Source organism: Gekko japonicus, unplaced genomic scaffold (assembly GCF_001447785.1).
Source record: "Gekko japonicus isolate JY-2015 unplaced genomic scaffold, Gekko_japonicus_V1.1 scaffold4, whole genome shotgun sequence".
Taxonomy (NCBI): domain Eukaryota; kingdom Metazoa; phylum Chordata; class Lepidosauria; order Squamata; family Gekkonidae; genus Gekko; species Gekko japonicus.
The window spans coordinates 2,598,503-2,623,577 of record NW_015165234.1 but is presented as its reverse complement, the minus strand read 5'-3'; the positions used below and the strand labels follow the sequence as shown (position 1 = coordinate 2,623,577).

Sequence of the window (25,075 nt, the reverse complement as noted above, 5' to 3'; positions counted from 1 at the left end):
GGGGGGTTACTCTGGGCTAGCCCATAGTAACCCCTGCCTGGCCAGAGTGGTAAATTAAATGTCAGCTGAATCCAATCTCTTCTTCTTTTTAAGGCCTGGAGAATACGCCACACTACTGCGCAATGCCAAAGACCATGGAATTAGAAACATTGGTTGTATGTTATACAATATGCCATTTGAATTACTGATAGACAATAATCAACACTAGCACTTGTTTATTGGATTGTTTTAAATGTTTTGGAATGTTTTAATCTTTGTATGGTTTTATGGTACTGGGTACCAATTCTGTAAGCCGCCCTGAGCCCACTTAGGGCGGGGTATAAATAGAATTAAATAAATAAATGTTTGGAGAATGTGCTTCCCATCAAGTCAGGAAAGATGCCCTCTCTCACTTTGAGTAGTGCTTTGCTAATAGGAGTTACTAAGAACAAACCAAGTAATGGAATGGGAGGATAGTAGTTATAAACTTTTTTAAAAAATCCATGCCCAATTTTTTTGTTTTGAACTTTGCTTTGCCACTCTAGGCTGCAGTGTATAATCTGACCTTTAGGTGGTTTCCAGATTTATGATCCTAAACATAAGAGTCACACAGAATACTGAAAAGGGCTTTTTTCTATCTCTGTGCTGCTAGGTAGAGCAGAGAGCCAAAAAACTGGATTATATTCCACCACCATTAGGAAAACTGGCAGTTATCCTGCTTCCTTCCCCTGTTTGTTGGGAGCCTCGAAATACATTTTGTGTTCCTAAGAAATTCCTGTTTCTAGATAAAATATTACTTATCCAGCCATTTTTGTTTTGATAGGTTGCAGTGTTCTTTGTGAAGCCCTGTTGCTTAGCAGTGCGCCATTCTCATTCCATATCTTTCTGGAAAAGAGTCTGACCCACTTTCCTTTTTCATCATTGGATGTTTGTTTAGTTACTTCCATGGGCTACAGCAGGTCTCAAACTGGAAGCACAGTATACCTAATCTGTTGTCTAACTGCTTGATTAATTGCTTGATTGCATTAACTATTTCATTAGTTGGTAATACAGATCTGCTAATGTATGATATACAATGGTAAACATGGCACCATGCCAGATTATGTAGTCAATTGGGATATCCTTTTACATTAAGTTTAAAAGGATTATTACATTTTGGGTGAAGGAATGTACAAGTTTAAGCATATTATGTATTAGCTGATGTACAGTTTCTGTGGTTCTTACTCCATCAGCTAATAATTTCCATTTATTTTAAATCAAGAAATCATTCATCTTAGTCCATGACTACCATATTTAAAAATCTTCTTTCTTTTGTTATTCATTCTGTGAAGTCAGATGACATAAGTGAAAGGGTCCCAAATAATTTGTCAAGTGTGAACATAGGGTCAGACCTCTAAGAAGACCAACTTGCATGTTGATCCCTCCCATTAGTTACTGGAGGGGGGGGGGTGTCACTTCATAGGGAAAATAAAGAGATTATGGTTAGAGGGGAGAATTTTTCTGGATGGACTCTTAAGGGATCATGAAGGGATATGGATAAAGTGAGGTTGTTGCCCATAGCTGTCAAATCACAGCAGTTCTTAATTAAGAACAGTCTCTCTTGAATATGAGGTACTGAAAAATCCAGTACATGTCCCGTTATCCTGTACACCTCTATTTGCGAGTAAATATGTGTGATAGTTCTGTTTTCACAAATTTCAGTTACTTTTGTTTCCTACATTTTTGTATTCATGTTAATTTTCTACTTGTTTAAATTGAAAACTATTTCCAGTTGCATTTCTTGGATTTCCTTACGATTTGGATCCATTTCTGGGTGGGGGTATTGTCCCTCCTTCACCCATGGTATTTTCTTTGCCAGTCTCCAAAGTGAGCGAAGACAGGGTCTCAATTATATAGGTAATCGAAGTCAAAACACATTCCCAAAATAATAATCTATTTATTTTTTTAAAAAAAATATTTCTATCACGCCTTTCCATGTGCAAGGTGGCTTATAAAATGTAAACATACACAAATATAAACAAGTGAAAACTGCACCATTGTCCTACTACCAGCTGCTGGAGACATTGATTTGTTATTTCAGCTAAAGGTGTATCAAAGTAATTCTGTTTTTTACCTTTTACAGAAGAAAGAACATGTATGAGCTTTTTGCACGATCTCTGTCAGGCAGTTCCAAAGTGTGGACAGAGCCACTGAAAATGATTATACATGGGCTGTAGTTGAACAGACCTCCTAAACAGAAGGAACTGTCAGAAGTGAAGCTTCTGAGCTGATAACCTGAGCTGGTGCACAGGATCATATTGGGAAAAGCAGTCTAATGGATGGGCAAAGGTCCTGCAACTTTCTGTCAGTCATCAGTTCCCCAGTTTCCTGTTTGGTGTGTGTGTGTGTAGAACAACTAACAGCTTATCAGGCCCCATGGAATGCTGGAGGAGAAGAAAATCCATAAAACCAAGTCAAATAGCCTCCATAGTCAGCTGAAATGTTATAACTGAATAAGTTCAGCAAATGCTGTCGGCTACACTTGTAAATAGTTTCAAGCCTCTTTTCCGAACACCTTTCCTTCCCTGTCCCAGGACATGAATAAAAGTTACTGTTTTTTCCTGTTTCCCTCATGTCTCATGTAAAGTACTAGGGAGGACAAGGCATTTCTAGAACATAACTGTTGTGTATGAAATGTAATGTATGAAGGTATTGAGCTTGAGTCTGACAAGGGTATTGTAAACCGACCTATCAGAACAAAGGAAGCTCTGGAGGGAAGCAAAGTGATTGGTCTTTATGTACAGTTTATGATTGGATACTATCTAACATGTGGGCGTGGCTTGCCAAGCCCGGACTGTTTAAAAAGGAGCCTGTTGCTCCATTGTTTGTCTCGTTCTGGTTCTTCTGACTTCGTGTTCAGTAAAGCTGTTATCACTGTTCACCTGCTGCCTCAAGTCTCGTATCTAACAATAACGCAAGCAGTACCCGAGGGAAGAAGAACTCTAAGTCCATCATAACTGTAGCAGGCAGCAACACTAATTAGGCTGTGATAAATTTCCTCATGTGTACTTAAATAACTGCATTTAGAAGCTACTTGGGTTCAGTCTGTCAGGTGGAGGCTAAAATAAAGACCACACTGGTCAGACTTCACATCACACTACTTCTTAGAACCCTTCTTATTTAGAACCCTGACTTTCGCTGGTGATCCATTAGATATATAAGGTGTGAACAGCTTCCAAGGTAACAACCAGCACTTTGAATTATGCTCAGGAACAAGTGGGTAACCAGTGAAGCTGTTGAAACCCAGGTGTTACTAGTCAGTAATCTAGTAGCAGCATTCTGTACCAGCTGAAGTTTCTGAATAGCCTTTTGGGGCAGATCCATGTATAAAGCCTTACAATAATTTAGCCTAAAGGTTACAGTGGCATGGATCAGCATGGCAAAGCCAGCATGATCAAAATAGGGCCAGTTGGAGAATGCCATGTAGATAATAGAAATCACTCCTGGGTACTTTCCCCAGTTTGCTTTTCTAAAAACAGTGCTGGACCCAATCTTTCTCCCAAGGTTAAGTCAGAGAAGTGGGCTGTCACCTAATCAATTTGTGTTGGTGGCAACCCCATACCGTCAAAACAGACTCTTGTTTCCTGTATGTCCGTTTCAAACCTCTTGATCTGTCTTTTGTTTCTCACCTTCTTTCTTCTGTCCTTTGACCCTTGTTAGTGTATGTGGTGAGGCACGTGTGCTTGATGGGAATGTGACCCTACCTCTTGAACAGAGCTCGTGTTCAAAAAACTAGCCTCTGAAACTCAGTGTGGATAATTTATCTCTCCTCTGTAACTTTTCACTCTGCTGCTGACTCTGCTTTACTATCTGAAACAACATGCCCATTGTTGTTGTTGTTCAGTCACACAGTTGAGTCCAACTCTTCACGACCCCATGGACCAAATCACACCAGGCCCTTCTGTCCTCCGTCGTCCTCCAGAGTTTGCTCAACTTCATGTTCACTGTATCAGTAACACTGTCTAACCATCTCATCCTTTGCCTCCCCCTTCTTCTGTTACCTTCAATCTTTCCCATCATCAGGGTCTTCTCCAATAAGTGCTCCCTTCTCATTTGGTGGTCAAGTATTTGAGCTTCAGCTTCAGTATCTGGCCTTCCAGGGAACAGTCAGGGTTAATTTCTTTTAGGATCAACTGATTTGATCTCCTTGCAGTCCAAGGGACTCTCAAGAGTTTTCTCCAACACCATAATTCGAAAGCATCTGTTCTTTGGCGCTCGGCCTTCCTTATGGTCCAACTCTCACAGCCGTACTGGGAATACCATTTCTTTGACCATATGGACTTTTGTTGGCAGGGTGATGCTCTACTTTTTATTATGCTGTCTAGGTTTGCCATAGCTTTCCTCCTAAGGAGCAGGTGTCTTTTAATTTCATGGCTGCAGTCACTGTCTGCAGTGATCTTGGATCCCAGGAATGTGGTTTTTCACTGCTTCCATGACTTCCCCTTCTATTTGCCAAGGAGTGATGGGGCCAGATGTTGATGTTTTTGTTTTTGATGTTGAGTTTCAAGCCAACGTTTGCGCTCTCCTCTTTCACTTTGAGCAAGAGGCTCTTGAGGTCCTCTTCACTTTCTGCCATTAGAGTGGTATCGTCTGCATATCTAAGGTTGTTGATATTTTCCCCAGCAATCTTATTTCCAGTTTGTGATTAATCCAGGCCGGCATTTCGCATGATGTACACTGCATATAAATTGAATAAGCAGGGTGACTATATACATACTTGTCGTACTCCTTTTCGATGCTAAACCAATCAGTTGTTCCATATCCAGTTCTAACTATCGCTTCTTGACCCTTATACAGGTTTATCAGGAGCAGTGTTCCCTCTAAGCTGAGTTAGTGTGAGCTAGCTCACAGTTTTTTAGCCTCCAGCTCACACATTTTTGTCTTAGCTCAGGAAGGATGGCTCCAAAGCAAACTAATTTATTCAGTAACCAAATCGCTCGCTCACAGCTTTAATGCCAGTAGCACAAAGTAGAATTTTTGCTCACAAGACTCCACAGTTTAGAGGGAGCATTGCTCAGGAGACATGTGAGGAGCATACTTTTGCATGCATCTACAGACCTGCTAATCTTTGAACACCAGTTAAAATAATGCTCCACATGCCAGCAGTAGTGATAATTGAATCATTGAATGTCTCCCCATGTTATGAGCAATGCCACTTCTTCTTCTTCAGTACTAGAAATGGCTGTTAGAGTTAGGCAAGAAGGCTGAAGTTTATGAAGAATAATTTTCTAGATTTAGGTATGCAGATATGGATATAACTTAAAGAAAATGCCTCATTGTGATTTAAGTTCCCATTTAACTGTCTGTGATATGTTAAAAGAGTAATAACAACATAGTGGTTTAGCTGATCTGGATTTTAAAACTTTTTAATGTTAAAACAAAAGAACTTGTTTCAACTTTGCTTTAGGTATGTCAGCAGCCAAGTTGTTATCCGAATCTGGACTTAATGTTGTGGTTTTAGAAGCTCGTGACAGAGTTGGGGGACGAACTTTCACAATTAGAGTAAGTAGCATTTTTATTATATTTAAAACCAAACATATAACACACAGTATGACAAATCACTGCATTTGGATGGTATTGATGGTCAGAGACCTGAATGTTTTTATTCCAGTATCGGATAAACAAAATCAGTTTTCTTAAGCATATATTTTAATATAAATCATTTTTCTCTATAATGTCACTTTCCAGATTTGGATTTGTCCATCATGTTGGTGTAGACAGATTTCCAAAGACATGGAACACACTCTTTTACAGCTGTTATTAGACTAGAAACCAGTTCACTATAATTCATGAAAACACTATTATATTAAGTAACCCACTAACAGGCTTTTAGGAGCTGCGGTGGCTCAAGTGGTTAAGACGCTGAACTGCAAGCTGTGGAAGGTCAGTAGTTCAGTAGTTCGAGACCCTGGGGTGCCACATGACGGAGTGAGCTCCCGTCTCTAGTTCCAGCTCCTGCCAACCTAGCGGTTCGAAAGCAAGAAATTGCAAGTAGATAAATAGGTACCACCGGTGGGAAGGTAACAGCGTTCTGTGTGCCTTGATGTTTAGTCATGCCAGCCACATGACCATGGAAACATCTTTGGACAGCGCTGGCTCTTCGGCTTTGAAATGGAGATGAGCATCGCAACCCTAAAGTCAGATTCGACTGGCTTTTGAGCAAGGGAACCTTTACCTTTTTAACAGACTTTTAGTATAGAAATCGAGCCAGTTTGTGTAGTGGTTAAGAGCATAGACTCTAATGTGGGAGAATCAGGTTTGATTCCCCACTCCTCCACATGCAGCTACTGCCACATGCAGTCACATGTTTACCTGAGTTAGTATTGCATTCCTTCCTCTGGTGGTCCAGGGCTGGGCAGTCTGAACTTATGAGAAGTATATCTTCCCTGGAGGCAGGCAGGGTAACTGATGATTTTGATCCCCTAGGGGAGGACCTTCTCTCCATAGCTTCTACTTTCACCATTAGCAGATGGGTCAGAGGGTGTATTCATCTGGCATATAAGGCCAGGGGCCTTCATCCCCCACCAGGCATAATAGCTCACTTGCTCAGGGCAGCGGCAGCTTCGGCAGCATACAGATCTTTCCCTTTCTTAGAGGTAATCTGCTGTGCAGCCACTTGGAAGTCAGTTTATTCTTTCACCAAACAGTACTGTATTGACAAGGCAGCCTCTGCTGACACAACCTTTGGTAGAAGGGTTCTGCAGTATACCTTTTCAGGCTAAGGTTTCAGTGCCCCCGGGGCATACTGCTTTTCTATGTCCCATAGGTTCAGACTGCCCCACCCTGGACCACTGGATCGTGGAAGATTTTTTCACTTACCATGAATCTCCCTTCTCGGTGGTCCTTGGGTGAGGCAGTCTCTTTGCACCCAGGTGTAGAGCTGGTTCTTCCAGAATGGCCTGCAGCCTGGTTAAAGTATGCTGCTTGGGTTCCAGAGGCCTGAACTCTTTTGATGGGGCTCCTTTTGTTTGATCTTCAGCGTTCGGATTTTCTACCATTTCTCTGTTGTACTCTTTTGGTTTGGCTGTTGGTTTTGAGGGGTTTTCCCCTTTCATTCTGTTGTGGTTCTCATGCATAAGAGATGGACTACTTTGGATCAGTCTGGGAGCTGGGGAGAGAAGCTCCTCCCCTAGGAGTTCAGAGTCATCAATGACCCTGCCTGCCTCCAAGGAGGAGCTACTTCCCATAGGTTCAGACAGCCCCACCCTAGGACCACTGAGAAAGGAGATTCATGGTAAGTGAAACAAACCTTCAATTCTCAAATTATCTAAAAATACCACACTGTAGTGCTGGATAGTGATGGTCAACCCCCTCCTCCTTCCAACGTGATTTGAAATAAAACTGGTCTTCCTATCTTTTTCGAAGAATTCTCAACAACAAAAAAAGCTTGGGCTTCTTGGGAATATTTTGAAATCTCAGAAAAACCTGGACCATTCCCAATGTTTCATTCCCAGTTGCACACTGTCTTTTGCCTTCAGCAACAAGTTTCCTGAAAGGAAATGGAGGGCTACCCCTCAGGTGACTTTAAACTCAAAAGCATTATCAACAGGAAATTCTTAGCCCAAAGGTTTCTAGGGATTGCAGTTTAACTAGGACTTCCAGGTTTGCAGTGTGTATCACAACTTACATCCAGCTTCACCCACCGTATTGTGTTCTCTCTTTCTCTTTGCTGCTGCTTCAGGCCAGGCTGTTTCATTCCACAGGCAGAGACGGATAGATTTTGGGACTCTATCCTGCTTTGGTTTTGAGCCACAATTCTGGAGAAAGTTTTCTGGTGACGCGCCAAGACAGTCACCCTCCTCTTACATTTACTCATACTCAACATCATTAGTGCTGAGCAAGTTGTGGTAACAACTAGTGAGCATGAAACACAAGCATATAAACTCTCTCCCTTTCTCCCCTAGAGGCCGAAAATATTCAGTTTCTATTGCTTGCTGTAAACAAGATCCAAAGAGTGATTGCTTAGAAACACTGTGCAAATAAAAACACAAAGTTCTTTATTTTGCTTTCATTCCAAATGTGGTCAACTGAAATCCATGTTTTTGTGCACTTCTACTCTTTAAAATTGTACATGAAGCATAGTTGCTGCCAGGTGCTAATGAGGCTGGGATGTATATTGAAAGTCAATCTGCTCAGCATGTCCCAGCTGGGAAACAGATTATTGTAGAAGAGGCCAGTGTGTAGTAGAAAATAGGGAAACTCTTGTAGCTCAAAGAATTATCAAAAAGTTTGTTACTGCTGTTTTGCTAGTTAAATACAGCAACAGTTTTCCCACAGTCTTTCAACAAGCAGTAACATAGTTCCATAGATAGAATGTTGGGCATAAACAAGGAGACAAAAACGAACTGAATAGCCTTAAGCAAATAATTGTCCTTTGATAATTTTCACCCCACAAGGTGGTTTAATATGAAATGCTACTGATATACTTTAATAATCTACCTTGGAAACTGGGAGTAGAGCAAGAAAAACAAACAAAAATGTCTCAAATCTATATACTTCCTTTTCCCCCCTGGTTGTACCGTGCATAACTAAGACCTGACTGGCAAATGTAATCAGCCATATGACATGAAACAAAACTGTGTGGAGCTGATGAGGCATTTGTATACAGAACTCTTTCCTTGTGGTGGTTTGGTGACATTTGACTGAATTATTAGCACTTGCCTGTGTGGACCAGCCTCTACCACTTTCTAGTATTTATGCAATATTTGTCTTTTGACAGAACGAACAAGTGAGCTATGTAGACGTTGGTGGAGCCTATATAGGACCAACTCAGAATCGAATTCTGCGACTGGCTAAAGAACTTGGTATAGAAACATACAAAGTGGATGTAGTTAAGAGGAGTATCCTACATAAAAATGTAAGAATTTGATCATCTATAATTACCTTTTGGGGTATCCTGCACTGGAAAAACATTTTGTTGATGACTCATTGTTTAAAAAGCATAGATTTTGGGCATGGAACGGGGTTACTGGAGGTGTAGGGGGTGGTATTTGTGAATTTCATGCACTGTGCTGGGAGTTGGACTAGATAACTCTGGAGGTCCCTTCCAACTCTATGAATCCATGATTCTTTGATTCTGTCTCAAGTAGGGTTTTTCACATATGGACAGCTTAATAGACAACACAGGTGGGGACCCGCAACAAAATGTTGCATAATGTGTTGTAGTTTGAAGTTTTCTAAGAAATGTTTTCTAAGTAATGCTGTGAAAGATGATGCTGCCCAATTAAGAGTGTTTTAAGTAATATTGGGCACCATACTGGCAGAATGGTTACTTTTCCATTGTGGCAGCAACTGTTATAGTAATCTCTTGATTTTTCAGTTATGAAATACTTTGCAGAGCAGTGGTTACAGATATGCATCATATCTCCTATATCATAAGTAAGAATGTATTCTGGTTTTTCCATAAATACAGGTATGTTGTGTTCTCCAGCTGCACTGTTGGCATGCTGTGTCAAAATGTCAATATCCATATTTTCCTTGTTTCTGTTGGCTGTGTATGAACGCATTTATACTGCATGTTTTTTTTAAAATTTATCTCTTTCATAGTATAGTTAGTTACTGTTTAAATGGCTTTCTCGCAGTAACCAATTTGTTAGCTTTTTGGATTTTCTCATTTTGACAGGGCTTTCTCTTTTGTAAGGTACTTTTGGCATGGTATTGTTCTGTATGGTACTGATGAGGGATTATTGTTTCTGACAAAAAAGACAAAGATTCTTTCATTTGTTCTGAGTGGTGTCCTCTTAAGGGAGGAGGCATTTGTGTGCCATGTAGACAGGATGGTGTAGATTTTTTCCAGTCACATCTCCACTGGGGCCATGTTCCACCACCACCCTAACTGCTATTTCACCCTACCACTGGAAGGCTTTGTGGGGCTTTTTAAAAGCCAGAAGTTAACTTTCTGCTGTAGCATTATATGATCTATTACTAGCTCCTCTGAATTCCCAGTGTTATGTACTGAGCCTGAACTGTACTTACCCACGGAGGTAGCTTGGGGATGCATAACAATAGCTGGCTATTGGCCAGTATGGGCCAGTAGGGAAACAAGGATCCTAGAGTAAACCAATTGAGAAACAATGTAATGTAAATAGCCTATCGTTGGGAGTGGAGTGTGTTTGGGGTGTAACTTTTTGCAGGCATAAATGCCCGGCTTCGGTCAGGGATTTTCATTCTCCTTTCTATTTGCTGAATCCCTAATAAACTATGAGCTGATTACTATATGCATCTGAACCCAGTATATTTCACCCACTTTCATTTTTTTTAATGAATGCAAGTTTGTTGCCCCTTTTCATTTTTTTTAATGAATGCAAGTTTGTTGCCCCTTTTCTTGTGGTGGTATAAGGAGAATGGTCTATTTTTACAATAAAAATGTCTAGAAGAGGGATATAAATCCAAATAAATAAAATGAAAACTGGAAATTCAAAGGAACTGCTAGCATTGTGGCAATACAATGTATAGAGAAATGTCCTCCACCCTAGAGATCATATTGACATTTCAATAATTGGGTTTACGCTGTATCCATGTTACAGAATACAAATCTGTAGTTGGTAGAGGGGGGAAGTACAGGGAGTGATTTGTCCCTCCCAGCGCTTCAGTGGTTACTGTTGGAAGTGAAGGCCTTTTTGCACTGTCTCTTTGCCTCAGATCCCAGCGTCTTGTGAGCAAAAATCCTGCTTTGTGAGCTACTGGCATTACAGTTGTGAGTGAGCGATTTGGCTAGTGCATAAATTAGTTTGGTCTGGAGCCATCCTTCCTGAGCTAAGACAAAAATGTGTGAGCCAGAGGCTAAAAAACTGTGAGCTAGCTCACACTAACTCAGCTCAGAGGGAACACTGAAAGAGAAAGGGGTGTTGGCATTGGTCAGAAACAGCTGCAGGGGGAACAGGGCTTGCGAGTCCATTCTTTCACAGAACATTATAACGCTGTGGCAGCTGCAAAGAGCTGAAGCAAGGAGAGTGTCGGGAAAACTGCTGTGTAGACACTATGTTGCTGCTGCTAACGTGTCTGCATTTGCAGCTGCAGTGAAAGCTACACAAGAAACGATCACTTTGCGAAAGCAGCCTCCCTCTTCAGGCTGTTGCCTGATGGTTGATTTTGCTTAAGTGCAGAGCTGATTTGACTGTTTCATAGGCTGCTTCACCTGAATGTTTTGATCTGCCTTGGCTTCCTTACACCAGTGCAGTTTTGGGACTATCCACAGTACACAGTCCACAGTACACAGTCTGCTATCCATCCTGCTTTCCCCTGCTTTCCCCCTGCTCTTTCCCAATCTGGTTTGCCATGGTCTTTTTTGAAAGAGTGCAGTCAAAAGTGCCTTTAGATACAGTGTGGGTGGAAAAGTGCATATTTTTGTAGGATCCACACACATCAGCACCATTTTCTTATCCTGTGTCAGCCATTTCACCCCTGCAATGGCAGGGTTTTGTTTTTTAAAAATCGGTAATAGCTATATCACTATAGCATTATAATGATTTATTGCAATTTAGTTTAGAGTTTTCATTTCATGCATGGTTGTAAGTGGAAAGGTCTTGGCTCCACATTTCTCCTTATAACTATGCAACCAAAAGGTTTGGAGGTTTACCTTTTCAATGAAAGCTGAGAACTGTATATTAGTACAGTATAGTGTTATCACAATATAACCATTACCATTTTTTAACAGAAAAATATATTTAAAAAGTTCTCTGCTGGCTCAGCATGGCAGGCGGCATGGCAGCCACAGAAGGCTGAGGGAAGGAAAGCGTGGGGGAAACTTTCAAGTGGTTGCTCTTTTGTGACTGTGAATGCTGCAGTGAATGCAAAGGCAAGCCGAGCTATACAGAGAATTGTCTCTGTGTGTGTTTAAAAGTTGATATAGTGTCTACTTTGGATTTCTCTCACGGAGACCAAATTGCTAATATCCTTGTATAATCGATGTTATAAAAATGTAGAAGGAACAGAAACTTTGAAAGAGGTTCTAATCCTATTCATAATTATCTGTTGATTCAGTGTGGAGAGCAGTTAGTGGGATTGTGTCCTTGTGACCTCAGTATGTTGATCAGAAGTTGTGAATAGAGTTCAGGCAGGCAGAGAGAGGGGGAGAGAGAGAGAAGTTCTATGCAACTGGGCTTTTGGTTGGTTGAAACCACAAACCCTTGTGGAGCCTCTGGTGCAAATAGAATCACATTTTAGGTTTCGTGTTCCCTCCTGTATCATTTCCTCCGTCTCAAATGCCATCCCTTCCTGACAGTTGGTGGGGTGGAGGAACATTTGAGGTCAGGAAAAATAGCATAGGGGTTAAACCTGTCACAACTCCATGCCATGGTTCTGATCCAAACCACCCCTTTCCTGTAGGTATTGCTTACCAATTAAAAGTGCTTGTGAACCGCAGTTGTGCGTTCTATGGGGCAGAACTTGGAATGAATCTTGCAATAATTCAAAGAGAATAAAACTGCCATGACCCCAGCGGGTTGCCACCTTCTGCCGCCGCCACCTTGGACTTAGGTCTCCAGGGTACCTTCCCAAGCCCCTTCAAATTGCCCCTTTGTAGCCGAGAAACGTGTGATGACCAGGCAGAGAAACAATTAAACAAAAAGGGTTTATTATATCAGTAGAGGAAAAACAAGACAAGACAGGTGTTTTAAAATACATAACAGTGTTGAAAGGCCAAAAGAAACACAAAGCTAATACAGCTACCTATTAGTCCTTAACTGTTACTGCTCAAGTCCTACCGCTCTCTTATGCCAGGCTTCTGCCTGTACTCACTGTCCCCAGTGAGGGATCTTTCTCCCAGACCAGTCTCCTCAGCTTAGCTCTGTGAGAGGCAAAACCCACAGAGAGGTAAAGAACACAATTTAGCTGACCACCAACATAGATGTTAGTAACACAACAGAACAGTGATCTTTTAAAGTAGGAGTGTCGAACTCATTTGTTATGAGGGCCGGATCTGACATAAATGAGACCTTGTTGGGCCGGGCCATGTGTGTCATAAATTTTAATGCCAGATAGCAGAGATATAAACTTTATAAAGGACAGAAACACAATGAAAGATTTTTTTAAAACTTTAAATAAAACATGCTTAAAACAGCACTCTTGTGATAACTTGGCAATTTAACAGTCTCTGATAACTGACATCACTTGCTCTGAGTTATTGCAGCAGCAGAACTGGAAAAGGAAGCAGGAAACATCCAGGGCCTTGTGGGCTGGATTGCAGCCCTCTGTGGGCCTGATCCGGCCCCTGGGCTGCATGTTTGACACCCCTGTTTTAAAGTCCAAACAATTAACTTTTCCCTCCTTCAAAAGGGACCACTCAAATGGCTGCCAGCCATTTCACAGCCAGTTTTGCTCTCTCCCTGCTTCTAAAGAAGGCCAATTGGGAAAACACATTTGGTCAAGTTCACAGATGGTCTGTGTTTGAGATGTATGATTTATTCTGATTTGAGGCTACTATTTGGGCCTATATTTGTTTTTATCTAATTTCTAATAAATACATGTATTTTTGTATATTTAGTAATATTTATGTTTTAAGTTTAGATATAGAACTATTGGGCCCACAGATTCTGACTTCTTTAACCTTTTGGTTCTTAATTCAGTTATTTTTGGGTTAAGTCCCGTCCCCCCTTATGTATCTTTTTTTCTTATTTATTTTGTCACCTAAATTAGTAATCATTACATCATCAGCTGTGGAAAAGACCTGGAGCTCAACATATGTGCTTGGAGAGCTGAGAGAAGAGCTCCCTCTTCCTCCAACCCAAGTGCCATCACTAAGGCCATGGGTGGGTGAAAGTCAAGCATTCGTTTATCATGCTTGGATCCAGCACAATTGAGAATTTTCTCCACAAGAAGCATTTTGTATTGCATTTTAATCATTTGTGTTAGATTCTCATACTTGTGATCTCCTTTGGGAGCCAGCTTACAACTAAAAAATAGGGTTAAAAATAGGCATCCACCAATTGTTTTGTGAAGAACTGATGGCTCCCTGGGCATTCAAGTGAATTCCCATGAGTAAAGACTGTCAGCTAACTCTGTTAGCAAAGGGGTCATTCTAGGCAGCCACACTACTAACTCCAAACTGTACAAATATATGAAACTTTCTCCTACTGTATCAAGTCTTTGATCTGGACTGTCAACCCTGATAGGCAGTAGTTACAACAAGATACCCTTTGCTTCAGGCATCTTGAATGTACCTTGAGCCATAAATGCAAGGGTGGTGGCAGCAGTCAGTTTTGCCTTGTCTGGCAGAGTTCTTAAGAAGTTTCTGGGGGGGATCAGTTCTGGGTTTTTAGATTCTTGATACTATTTTAGGATTCGCACCATCTGCCTTTGTGTTCATTCCTATTTTCCTGAGTCCATATTCCTTGCCGTTCTCGCATCTGGAGTCATGGCAAGAGTTGGTGGCTTCAGGTCAGCAGCCAGCCCTCAGCTGTTGGGTTCACATTTAAAAGCATTTTTTAAATCATAGTATCTGAAGAAGTGAGCAGTGATTCACAAAAGCTCATACCCTGCCACATATTTTGTTAGTCTTGAAAGGTGCTACTGGACTCGTGCTCTTTTCTACTGAAATCATAGTAGCATTTTATTGTTATGTATTTTCTCAGTCAACAAATATTAGTAGTACAACTACTGTAATGGGCAGAATGATTTTTTTTTACTTAAAATGAGTGTGTTTGTTTTTCCTCCTCTTATGGAGGAGACTTGAGGAAACACAAATGCATGCATGTTTTATATTTATCTGTTCCAGGGAAAATCCCATCCATTTCTGGGTGCCTTTCCTGCACAGTGGAATCCTTTAGTATATCTGGATTTTAACAACTTTTGGAGAACCATGGATGAAATGGGGAAAGAGGTATGCTGGAGTCATGAACATAAGAACATATCTATTCTCTTACGAAGGAAGTGATGTAAGATGGGCAACCCATAAAATATTCACAAGTTTTTTAAAAGCTCATGTGATAAAATATTGAATCTTTGTTTATAAAACCATAAGAACCAGATAAGGAGCAGAAAGTAAAATATCTACTCATTAATAATTAGGATCTCGTACTGTAATATATATGGGACTATTAAGCTGATACCATCTGTCAGGTTTTAGTTCCACTGTGCCATGTGGATTTCTTGAAAATCATTCTTGGCCTATTTTTTCCTTAGTTGTAGTCAAATAGTACTATGTGGTAATGAAATATGAGTATTGAAATTTTTGCATACTCAGCTTTGCCATCCATCATTTGAAGAGGACTCTAATCTAAGTTCATTCTTTGTGTTCAGTAGTCATACACAGTAGGGGTAGACAAAATGTACTATGTGACATATTCTCAGAGAATTTCTTTATTTATCATTAACTTACCATTACAATCAGATGGTCAGTAGGAAGACACAAATTCCAAAGTGTTGTGATACAAATTAAGCAGTTAATTGGAAGGCATTACTTACAATAAATCACAAAAGCAAACTGCAAACTGAATCATATGCGTACTACAGGAATACATATGGAAAATCATGGATATAAAACTATCAGAAAGACATATATGACTGCAGAAAATAACACAAATGAATTAAGAAGTGGTGCTGAAGCATGAGCAAATAAACCAAAATTCTAAACCGATATATTAGGTGGTGGAGAGATGAGCCACAAACCACTATATCTTATAAATACACTTGAAACAAAAAGTTGCAAACATGACAATCTAAATGTTAAACCATTGGTCACCCTATACAACCCTTGTGTCCGTCTTGTTTTAGCTCAGTTTCCTAGCAAGCAAGCTGATGCAGTTTCAGTTACCTATCCAAGGATCCAGGAATGTTGAAGAGGCATGATGTTCACAGGCTTGTGAGCCTCTCCTCTCAACACTTAGTCTCTTGAGAAGTACAGGGAGAGAAGGCCAGGGTGAGGATAGGCTTTTGGAGACTTCAGGAAATCCTCAGAGCAGGCTGATCCTAACAGAAAGGCTACTTCCGACCTGAAAATAAAAGCTGCTCAAAAAGGGAAGCTGATCTCGAACGAACGTGCCTTCCTCTTGGACTTTTCTACATTTCCCTTGGGCAGGGGTGGTATCATGGTGGCACCTCACTCATCGGAGGTGAAGATGGAGATGTGGACTTAACTTTTCCCTCATTCATAGTTGACTTTGGCACTCAAGGGACTGAAAGAACCCCCATACACATAACACCCCAATATCTCAAAACAATAGGCTGGTCCAAGCTCTTCCTATCAGTCATGAAACTGGTCCTATTGTTTGCCAGAGTTTCAGGTGTTCGTCAGGTCAGGTGTGGGTTTGGAGGTCTTCATACTTGGTGATTAATCAGCAGTACATTCTGGAGCATCCAGTAATGAGTTTCAGACCATAATATCAAGCAGGATCAAACAGCATTGAGGTTGTCTGATTGGAGGGGTCTTCTGTTGTAGAAATCCATCTGGACAAGTTGTAGGCAAGTTGTCCCCCTAAATAAAATTTACTTTCAGTATTAATTGGTGCTTTTGCAGTATTTAGAGCTACTTGCATTTAAATGTTCCTCATGAAATGCACAGCAACCATCCAGTGCTATATCATTGCAGTTCCAGTAAAAGTCACAATTTCTGACAGCAAACTGCACAGAGTCAGGATCTGAAATCCATTTTGTTCAAAGATGAAGGCTATCACTGGGCCAATTCAGGGTCAAAAAACTACCAGATTAATAGTTTGCATTGCTATTTTTTTGTGTGTGCTTCCATGTGTGTGCATGCTAAATCACCACAATTCAGGTGTCAAAAAAGTGGAGAATAGAGAAAACACTGGAATGCAATGGGTTGGCAATCATCGACCACCTGGATATGCAGAAGTGAGTGAATGGCGACATATTTGTTCTTTTTCTTTAGATTCCTGCTTTTTTTTTTCTGCTGAAGCACCCTGGGATGCCCCACATGCTGAAGAATGGGACAAAATGTCAATGAAACAACTAATTGACAAAATTTGCTGGACAAAGTAAATTTACTTTGAAATTTTATCTTAATATATTTGTTTTCTTAGCCTGCTGCATGGTGCTTTAAAGCTCTCATGATGATTTATTTTCCTTCAAGAGGTAATAGCCAGTCATGCATACATTTTGAGCTGGAACTTGTGCTCATGAAGAGCCACTGGAAAAAAATGGTGGCTGTCCAAGAAAACTGGGAAGTAATTAAATAAGCAATAGAAAAAGCTAGAAGTTGTATTGGATGGGCTAGAGTAGGTGATAAAATGGTAAACCCCAACAATACTTTGCTGTAATAATGTGATTCTAAATTGAGAGTTTTTTAAAAAGTCTGAATTACATTGTCTTTCTTCCCAAAAACCTAAAAAACAAAGCAAAACCCAAAACCGTTACAATGACACCTTTATTTAATAAATATAAAATGGTAAAGTTTACCTTCATAATCTCTTAGCTTGAATCCGTCACAATATCTCAAGGACTTTGGCTTCTATCCTGTGCAATCCTTAAACAGAGCAGAGATTGTGGAGTGGGACTTCCCACCTCCTCTGACTACAGTTGACTGTGGTGCCCCTCCCCCATTGTTCTTAGGATGAGGGAGTGTCATGAACAACCCAGAGGAAAAAATTGGGATCTGCAGCGGGAGGGGTGAATCGGCAGAAATAACTCCTCTGCGGCTGAAAGGATCCTTCTGTTTTTAGAAACAGACTCTAGGAAGCAAGTCATTGCATGAAAGCTGCTTTTTTTGTATAAAATACCCATAGGCAGGGGTCATTTCCTGCAGCAGCGCACAGGAGCGGAGCTCCGGCAGTAAAGAGCCCAGGGGGCAGGCACATGCAACAAGCCCCACCCCCTGCTCCCAGCAGCCCTCAGTCAGAGCAAGAAGCAGCCAGGGAAGTTGCAGAGCCCCCCCCTCGCCCTCCTGATCCAAGACAGTCCAGTGGCACCTTTAAGACCAAGTTTTATTCAGGTACAAGCTCTCCCTCCTCTGCAAGGACAGATCTGCACGTCCCGTTCCCACCCCCCCCCCATAGCTAGCAATCCAAAACAGTCCAGTGGAGCCTGAGCCATGGGTGTTGCCTTCTGACACACTTCCAGTGATGGCAGGGGGTGTGGCATATGCAAATAAGTTATGCTAATGAGTTATGCTAATGAGCTCCTGCACCTCTTTTTCTACAAAATGACCCTGCCCATAGGGCAAATACAGGCATCTTTTGAGATCAGACATCTCCCTTATAAATAAAAGCCGAATGGTAGTGGCACTTCTATAGAACATTCCACACAGAGGTTATTTGCATATGCAGACTCATTGGCCTCTGCCTCAGAACACAGAGGTCGTTTGCATATGCAATTTGATTGGCTTTTGCCTCTAACATTCTAACCAGTTTTTCTCTTCTGAGGTAAAATGTGTCCAATCTCCAGGTGAGGGCTGGAGATCACTCAGAATTACAACTGCTTTCCAGGTGGCAGAGATCAGTTCCCCTGGAGAAAATGGTGGACTCAGTGTCATTATACCCTGTTGAGGTCGCCACAGCAAATTGACACTGAGTGTCCAAGGCCGGGGCACCCGCCCAGAGCCTCTTTCTAGAGGCCGTTGTATTTATTTCCACAACGGGCCTTTTTCCTAGTTATCAGTATGACGCAAAAGGTCATGTATGGTGGTGGTGTGCAAATATTTGGACTGTCAGTCAAACAAGGAGTACATTTACTTCCCATTTCATGCTGAAACACGTTTCTGCCGATGCAACTACCAGCCCTTATTTCTGGCTAGTTCTGGATGTATAGTCTTTTAGGTAAACTTGCATGTGTGTAGAGATCCAAATAGAAATCTTTGATTTCTTGTTTGCTTCTCCATCAGATGCAAACTCTGTAGTGCAAAAAGATGCGTGGGCAGCATAACTAGAGAGTAAAAGAATCTATTTAATTGCAAACCAGTATCTTGGAGTCGGAGTAGACTGTACTGGATCAATGAACCATTGAGCTGACTTGGTATGAAATAGCTAATTCAGTCTTTAAACATGTTACATTTCATTTGTATGCTGTTGAACAGGGATGGGCACAACTTATAAAAGGGAGTTTGGGGTAACCCATGAACTAAACAGGCCCACACAAACCATACCAGTCTGGCAAGTTTGGTTCTGTCTTTCTCCCGGCCACGGTGAGCCACAGCCAGGAGAAAGGGGGGGATCACCCGGGAAAGGACTTCCTTTTCCCCTTTTTCCTGGGAAGCGAGCCCAGGAAGGGGCTTCATTTAACCCTTCAGTTTTGCTCCTCCCTTTCAAAGTGGTAGGGAGTAAAAGTGAAGGGTAAAATGGCTGGCAGCTGCGCCACTCAGCTGTTAGGTTTAAATGGCTGGCCCTGAATAGCCAAACCAGACTGGCCAAAAATCCGCTAAATGTTCAGGGAATGCACCCTGAACATGGTTTGTGCCTATCTCTACTGTTGAATCCCCAATAAATCCCTTGTCAAAGGCAAAATAACCAAATCCAAAATCTCTGTTCAACAGAATAATAAAATACTTGGAAACAAAAGGCAAAAACAGATCTCCAACACCATTTAGCCGAACTGAGAGTGAAGGTAGTAAGCATGTGACATTTTAAGGGTTCACAGAAACCGCTGCATTCTTTCATCATGGTAAAGGTTGCTGTTCTTCCTGAGGTTAATATGATATGACTCCTTTGCAAAGGGAATGCTCTGGCCAGAGGTCAGTGTGCATTCTAGTATGTGTGTATTTGACTTCAGGGGATGAGTTGGCACAGGACACATAAAAGGGTTGAATACTATATGCCAACAGAAAAGGGTTGTACAGTGTGAAAATCAAAGCTAGAAGGTCGAGGCACACAAGTTTAATGGACATCAGTATGGTTTACATTGTTGTAGTTCCCACTTTTATTCTGAAGTAGTCTTATTAATGTCAGTCTTGCTTTCAGATGAGGCCTCTCTCGCATGTTATAGGAAATTGTGAAAAAGGAGCACAAGTGATCAAGACTGCAATCCAATACATATTTACAAAGGAGTTGATTCTTTGGAACATAGTGGGACATCTGAAGAAATAGGCACAGGGTGGAGTTATCAAGGTCATTTTAATGGAGATTTGTGCCTAATTTTCTCTTGATTGATTGATTCTAAAACTACTCTATTTGTGGTATTACCTTGCCCAGGCTTGTAATCATGGCAGGAAAACAAAGGAGGGTACTCTTTGATACTCAGAAACTTTCTTCACATTGTGGTAGATATTTCACTAAGATCCCTCTGTTTCTCTATGGTTTCAGTATTATTTTTTTAACTTAAGAGACAGGATCAAGCAAAATGTTGGCAAACATGTGAGGGAAGTTTGTGATCCTTTAAAGAAAGTATTTTTCATGAGGCACTGAAAAGCATTTTAACTACAGAAATAATTATTTACATTATTTATAATGAGGCTGTTTTTCAAAAGGAGGGAACAAACTACTACTAAATACATAAACTTCTGGCAAATAAGATACTATATCCATTTGATCAATTAAGGTCAGAGTATATTGAATTTAAAGGTAAAGGTTCCCTTGCTCGAAAGCCATAGAGGCCAAGGCCTTCCCTTGATGTTACCTCCTGGCTCTGGGATTCAGAGGTTTAGTGGCTTGGGATGTGGAGGTTCCCCTCAGTCACCTTGGCTAGTAGCCATTGATAGACTTATCTTCCATGAATCTATCTAATCCTCTTTTAAAGCTGTTTATTCCTGTGGCCATCACTACATCCTCTGGCAGGGAATTTCACATTTTAATCACTGTAGGTCACTGGTACTGAAAATTAGTAGACCACAAGGCAAATGTCAGTTTTCTCATTGCACATTCAAATTAGCCTTGTTAATTAAAAGAAAATATTCTTTATGCTCTTCTGATTTTTTTTCTCTCCTAAGTAAATAAATGAAAATATTCTAAAGCACAGCATAGTGAATCAGTATCACCCAAACTGTGTTGTCTGCCTTTGGATTGCAGAGCTACCAGAGACTTTGCTCTTCTCTTTGTGAACATCAATGTCACTTCTGAATCACATGAGGTCTCTGCTCTCTGGTTCCTGTGGTATGTCAAGCAGTGTGGAGGAACAACCAGGATCTTCTCTGTAAGCAACGGTGGACAGGTACATGAAGTTAATACATACTTCCTTCCGTTATAGAGGTCATAAGGAATGAGTGCGTCATTTTACTTCTGTAATTCATGGAGAATTTAAATCACAGTGAAGCAACACTGTGTAAAAAGCCAATGCAATTTTGCAATACAAATAGAAGATTGTGTGTTTTGTATCCCCTTGTTAAGCCCTTTTTGAAGTGAGAGTGATTTTACTCTTCTCCTTGCACCATATTGTCTTCAGCAGTTCTTGCTGTGCTGCAATAATGGCCCGATTTGGTTTCCATGGTTACTTGGGAGTAATTCTGTTTTTAATAGTACTTCAAATGTATGCACCACCAGCACCTCATGCTAAATATGCATGTAAGTGAAGTGCTATTTACTGAGTGACAGAATCATAAGGATCTTTGGGGATAATTAAAAATGATATTTCAGAGAATATGATAGCTATTAAAAGAAACCATTAGAGAGCACTACAGAAACCATTAAAAGATATTCACACTTCACATCTTGGAAATGCTATGCTTCTGCTTTTCTCTTTGCTTGAATCAGTTGTGACTTCTCATTGCAAAAGATTGTCACATCATAAGATTTAAGAAGACTGTTTCCAAACCATTTTATGGTTCAAAAGTGTCCATTCTGATATTAATGTTTCTACAGTTGCCAGCAAATTAGGCCTTTCAAAGAAAAGATGTCATCAGAAAGCACAGTGCAGTGACTGGAATGTGTAAGTAGTAGGGCATTCCGGGCCTCAGTGTTCAGCCATTGATTCCAGTTTTAATCCATTGCAGAGGGAATCAGCTATTCTGGCCCTAAGAGTCCTGGAGTGTTTATTTATTTCATATGCTGCCTCTCCACTCAGTTGTTCTAATCAGCTTGCAACAGTACTTATGTTCCAGTTAATAATAATAAAATAATAATACTTTCCATTTATTAATCGCTTTCCCCAGTGGGCTCAAAGCGATGTACAGTTACTCAAATATAGACAAGGGACTAACAATGTTTGTAGGGGATAGAGAAGCTTGCAGTGGTCTCTTTAATGCCACAAGTGGATGTTTTTACCCTTGTCATATTTTGTTCCTGAAAGAGATGCAGGCATTTCAGTGTAAGTTAACTATTGTACAGTTTTATACACATGGATCACCCTTCCAGTTAAGCTGCATGCAGTGATGAAGAGTAAGGAGGACCTCTCTGCCAATACTTGAAATTATGTTCATTATGCTCCTTTTGAGAAAGGATTTGGGTATGCTTACACCACTAAATTGATGGTCTGTGCTAGCAGATCTTTGACCCTGCTAATTATGTTAGTTTGGTGGATCATTTCAGTTCCATCTCTACTCCTTACAGGTAATTAGTGCTATCAAAGCTGATATCACCATACATCTGCTGGGCAGTGAAATATTTGCACAGTACCTTCGTTGCAGCTTACTTTGATGATGTTAGGATTCTGCCAGCTGATTGAGCTTGAGCAGACATCTTCAAACTTTTCACTGAAGCTCCTAAAAGGCAAGAGCATTCAGGGTTTTATGAAGTTCATACAGAACAGCTCTTTGAGCTGAGCTGGTTTTTTGTTGTGTGGGTGGCTGAAGTTTGCTTTGCTTCATAGTCCAGATTTTCAAGAGATCTTCGGTTTCAAGATTTTGGCCTCCTTGTAGATTGTTTTTGCTTGAAAAACTTTATCTGAATTTCCTTCATAACATACCTAATTTTGGGTCTTGTGGGGTAATCATTTATTGCTGGTGACTGATTCCATTGTTGCTGTTGTTCTCAGGAGAGGAAATTTGTTGGGGGTTCTGGACAAATTACAGAAAGAATAATGGAACAACTCAAAGGGAAAGTTAAGCTGGAGAGACCTGTAGTCCGCATCGATCAGTCAGGTGATAATGTCATTGTGGAGACATTAAACCATGAGACATATGAGGTAATCTAATAAGACTAAAAAATAGTATGTGTTTAATAGGGGCATGTCTGCTACAGCTTTTAGCCGAATATAATCAGTCCCACTTTTAGTATTGCTGTGCTGTTCACACTGCTCAGGAACCCTTTGAAATCTATTTTATTGATGTATTTATGAAAGCTTCCCCTCACAGGATACTGTAATCAGCTTCTGATATTTCCTGCCTGCTCTGTGCCTTAGTGCCTTTTACAGTTGCATCACTGGACCTCTGTGGTGTTTACTGCTTTCATCTTGAAGAGATGTAGATAGGGTTGCCAAGTCAGAAACTTACCACAGCAGGGGACTCCTGGCCGGCGTCTGGAGTGCGTGCGTGCGAAGTGCTCGCACGCTGCATCCACATCACCCAGAAGTGACGCAGGTATGCCGGGCACGCTGGGAGCGGGGCCAGGACCATCCGAGGGAAAACCATAGAGTTTTCCCTCGGATGACCGTGGCCCCGCCCCCAGCGTGCCCTTCGTACCCGCGTCACTTCCGGGTGACGTGCACGTGAGGGTGGAGTTCCCCCCGGGGCCTGATCCGGCGGCGGCGGGGAATGGGCCTCTGGGGCGGGGGTTTCCCCACCCCCTGGGGGGACTTGGCAAGCCTAGATGTAGATGCTATAATAACTGATGTGCTGAATGAATATGTGAAGGAAATTTATACCATGGTACACAAATATGTCTGAAAAGCTGAGGCAACAATAAATAGATAATAGGAGAGCCATAATTGGATACCCTGTAGTTTTTCAAAAATGCCTTTATCATCCTTGATGGGTTCCAAACTAGATCAGTTTCAAAAACCTTTAGTCTTTCCACTGTGGGGCATTACCCAGTCCAGAAGAGCCGTTTTCAATTCAAAAAAATTCTAGTGGAGCAGGGCTAATTTATCTCCCCTAGAATGGGGGGAGGGGTAGCTGACCACAGATCTCCTGCCATCTCATCTAGCTGCATGCTAACTTGGTTATTTTTCTTACTACTGTTACACTTTACAGGCCAGTTACGTGATAAGTGCTATACCACCAATCTTAACCCTAAAAATTCATTACAAGCCAGAACTGCCAGCAAAAAGAAATGAGTTAATCCAACGGCTTCCAATGGGCTCTGTTATTAAGTGTATGATGTACTACAAAGAAGCTTTTTGGAAGAACATGGGTATGTGTGGATCAGCTACAGAACAATTAAAAGTGTGTGGCATCTGATGGTTAAACCACATGTTACGTGGATTTCCATGAAAATTTCTTCTGACTTTTTGAAAATGAAAAACATGAACTAGAGACTGCAAACAAGAGTGAAGGGTGGATGGATGTTTAAAACATTCACTGGTTAATGAAGTTTCACAAAATTATCCCCCATTTCAAGTCTACCCCACAGATGATGAATAGAGATCTCTGCTCTTGATTGCAACTTTTGGTGGATTCAGTTTGTAAAAGAAAAGAAGTCACAGGAATAGTTGCATAGAATTCATTGTAATAAGCTTGGCCCCTGTACCATGCTAATTTGAAGTTGTGAACTCATAAAGCCTTTTTGAATCACTGGAGTATATAATAAAACTTATTCAAGTTTACAAAACATCTTTAGTAATTATCCTGTTACATATTTGCAGTGTTTCTCTGAGATAGAAAAGGTTTGTTACTTCTAATGATTTTATAACTAAAGAGTGGAGGATGAGATTTCATGTTGCCCATCTGGCATGCCTTGTGATCCGCCATGCTTAGTCAGCTTCCTAGTCTTGGACTGCAAAAAGAGAGGTGGGATTGGGAAATTATCTGAAAAGCTACAGTAGGTGGTCAGTGGGGTGTGTTTGGCTTAATAGGTCCCAAATTGTGCAGGCCTAATCTGAGTTGTATGTCTGTATCTTCCTGTGAACATATTCAGTCCCCAGTGATTGTGCATATTTTCTGTTCAGACACTAACTGCAGCATACATATGCAGTATGCTATCTTAGTAGTTTCAATGATTAGCACTCACTGTATGTGAAATAGATGTTATTATGTGTCAGTTCAGAAATAAGCAAAAATGTTCACCTGGAAGGAGCTGCGAATTAAAAAATGTGTTCTTTAAAATTTAAATAAATGTCCTGACAGGATGTATGTTGCATGGAATTT

General features: G+C 40.9%; 1 protein-coding gene across 1 annotated transcript in view; it reads left to right on the top strand.

Moving 5' to 3' along the window:
* Nucleotides 1–25,075, top strand: part of LOC107109214 (amine oxidase [flavin-containing] A-like) — a 59,219-nt gene that overhangs the window by 17,626 nt on the left and 16,518 nt on the right. Inside the window, exons 2-8 of the mRNA XM_015409776.1 lie at nt 5,426–5,520; nt 8,738–8,875; nt 14,732–14,846; nt 16,844–16,949; nt 20,907–21,048; nt 22,807–22,956; nt 23,963–24,122. Of these exons, the coding sequence (XP_015265262.1) occupies nt 5,426–5,520; nt 8,738–8,875; nt 14,732–14,846; nt 16,844–16,949; nt 20,907–21,048; nt 22,807–22,956; nt 23,963–24,122 (906 nt within the window). The remainder of the gene's footprint in view (nt 1–5,425; nt 5,521–8,737; nt 8,876–14,731; nt 14,847–16,843; nt 16,950–20,906; nt 21,049–22,806; nt 22,957–23,962; nt 24,123–25,075) is intronic.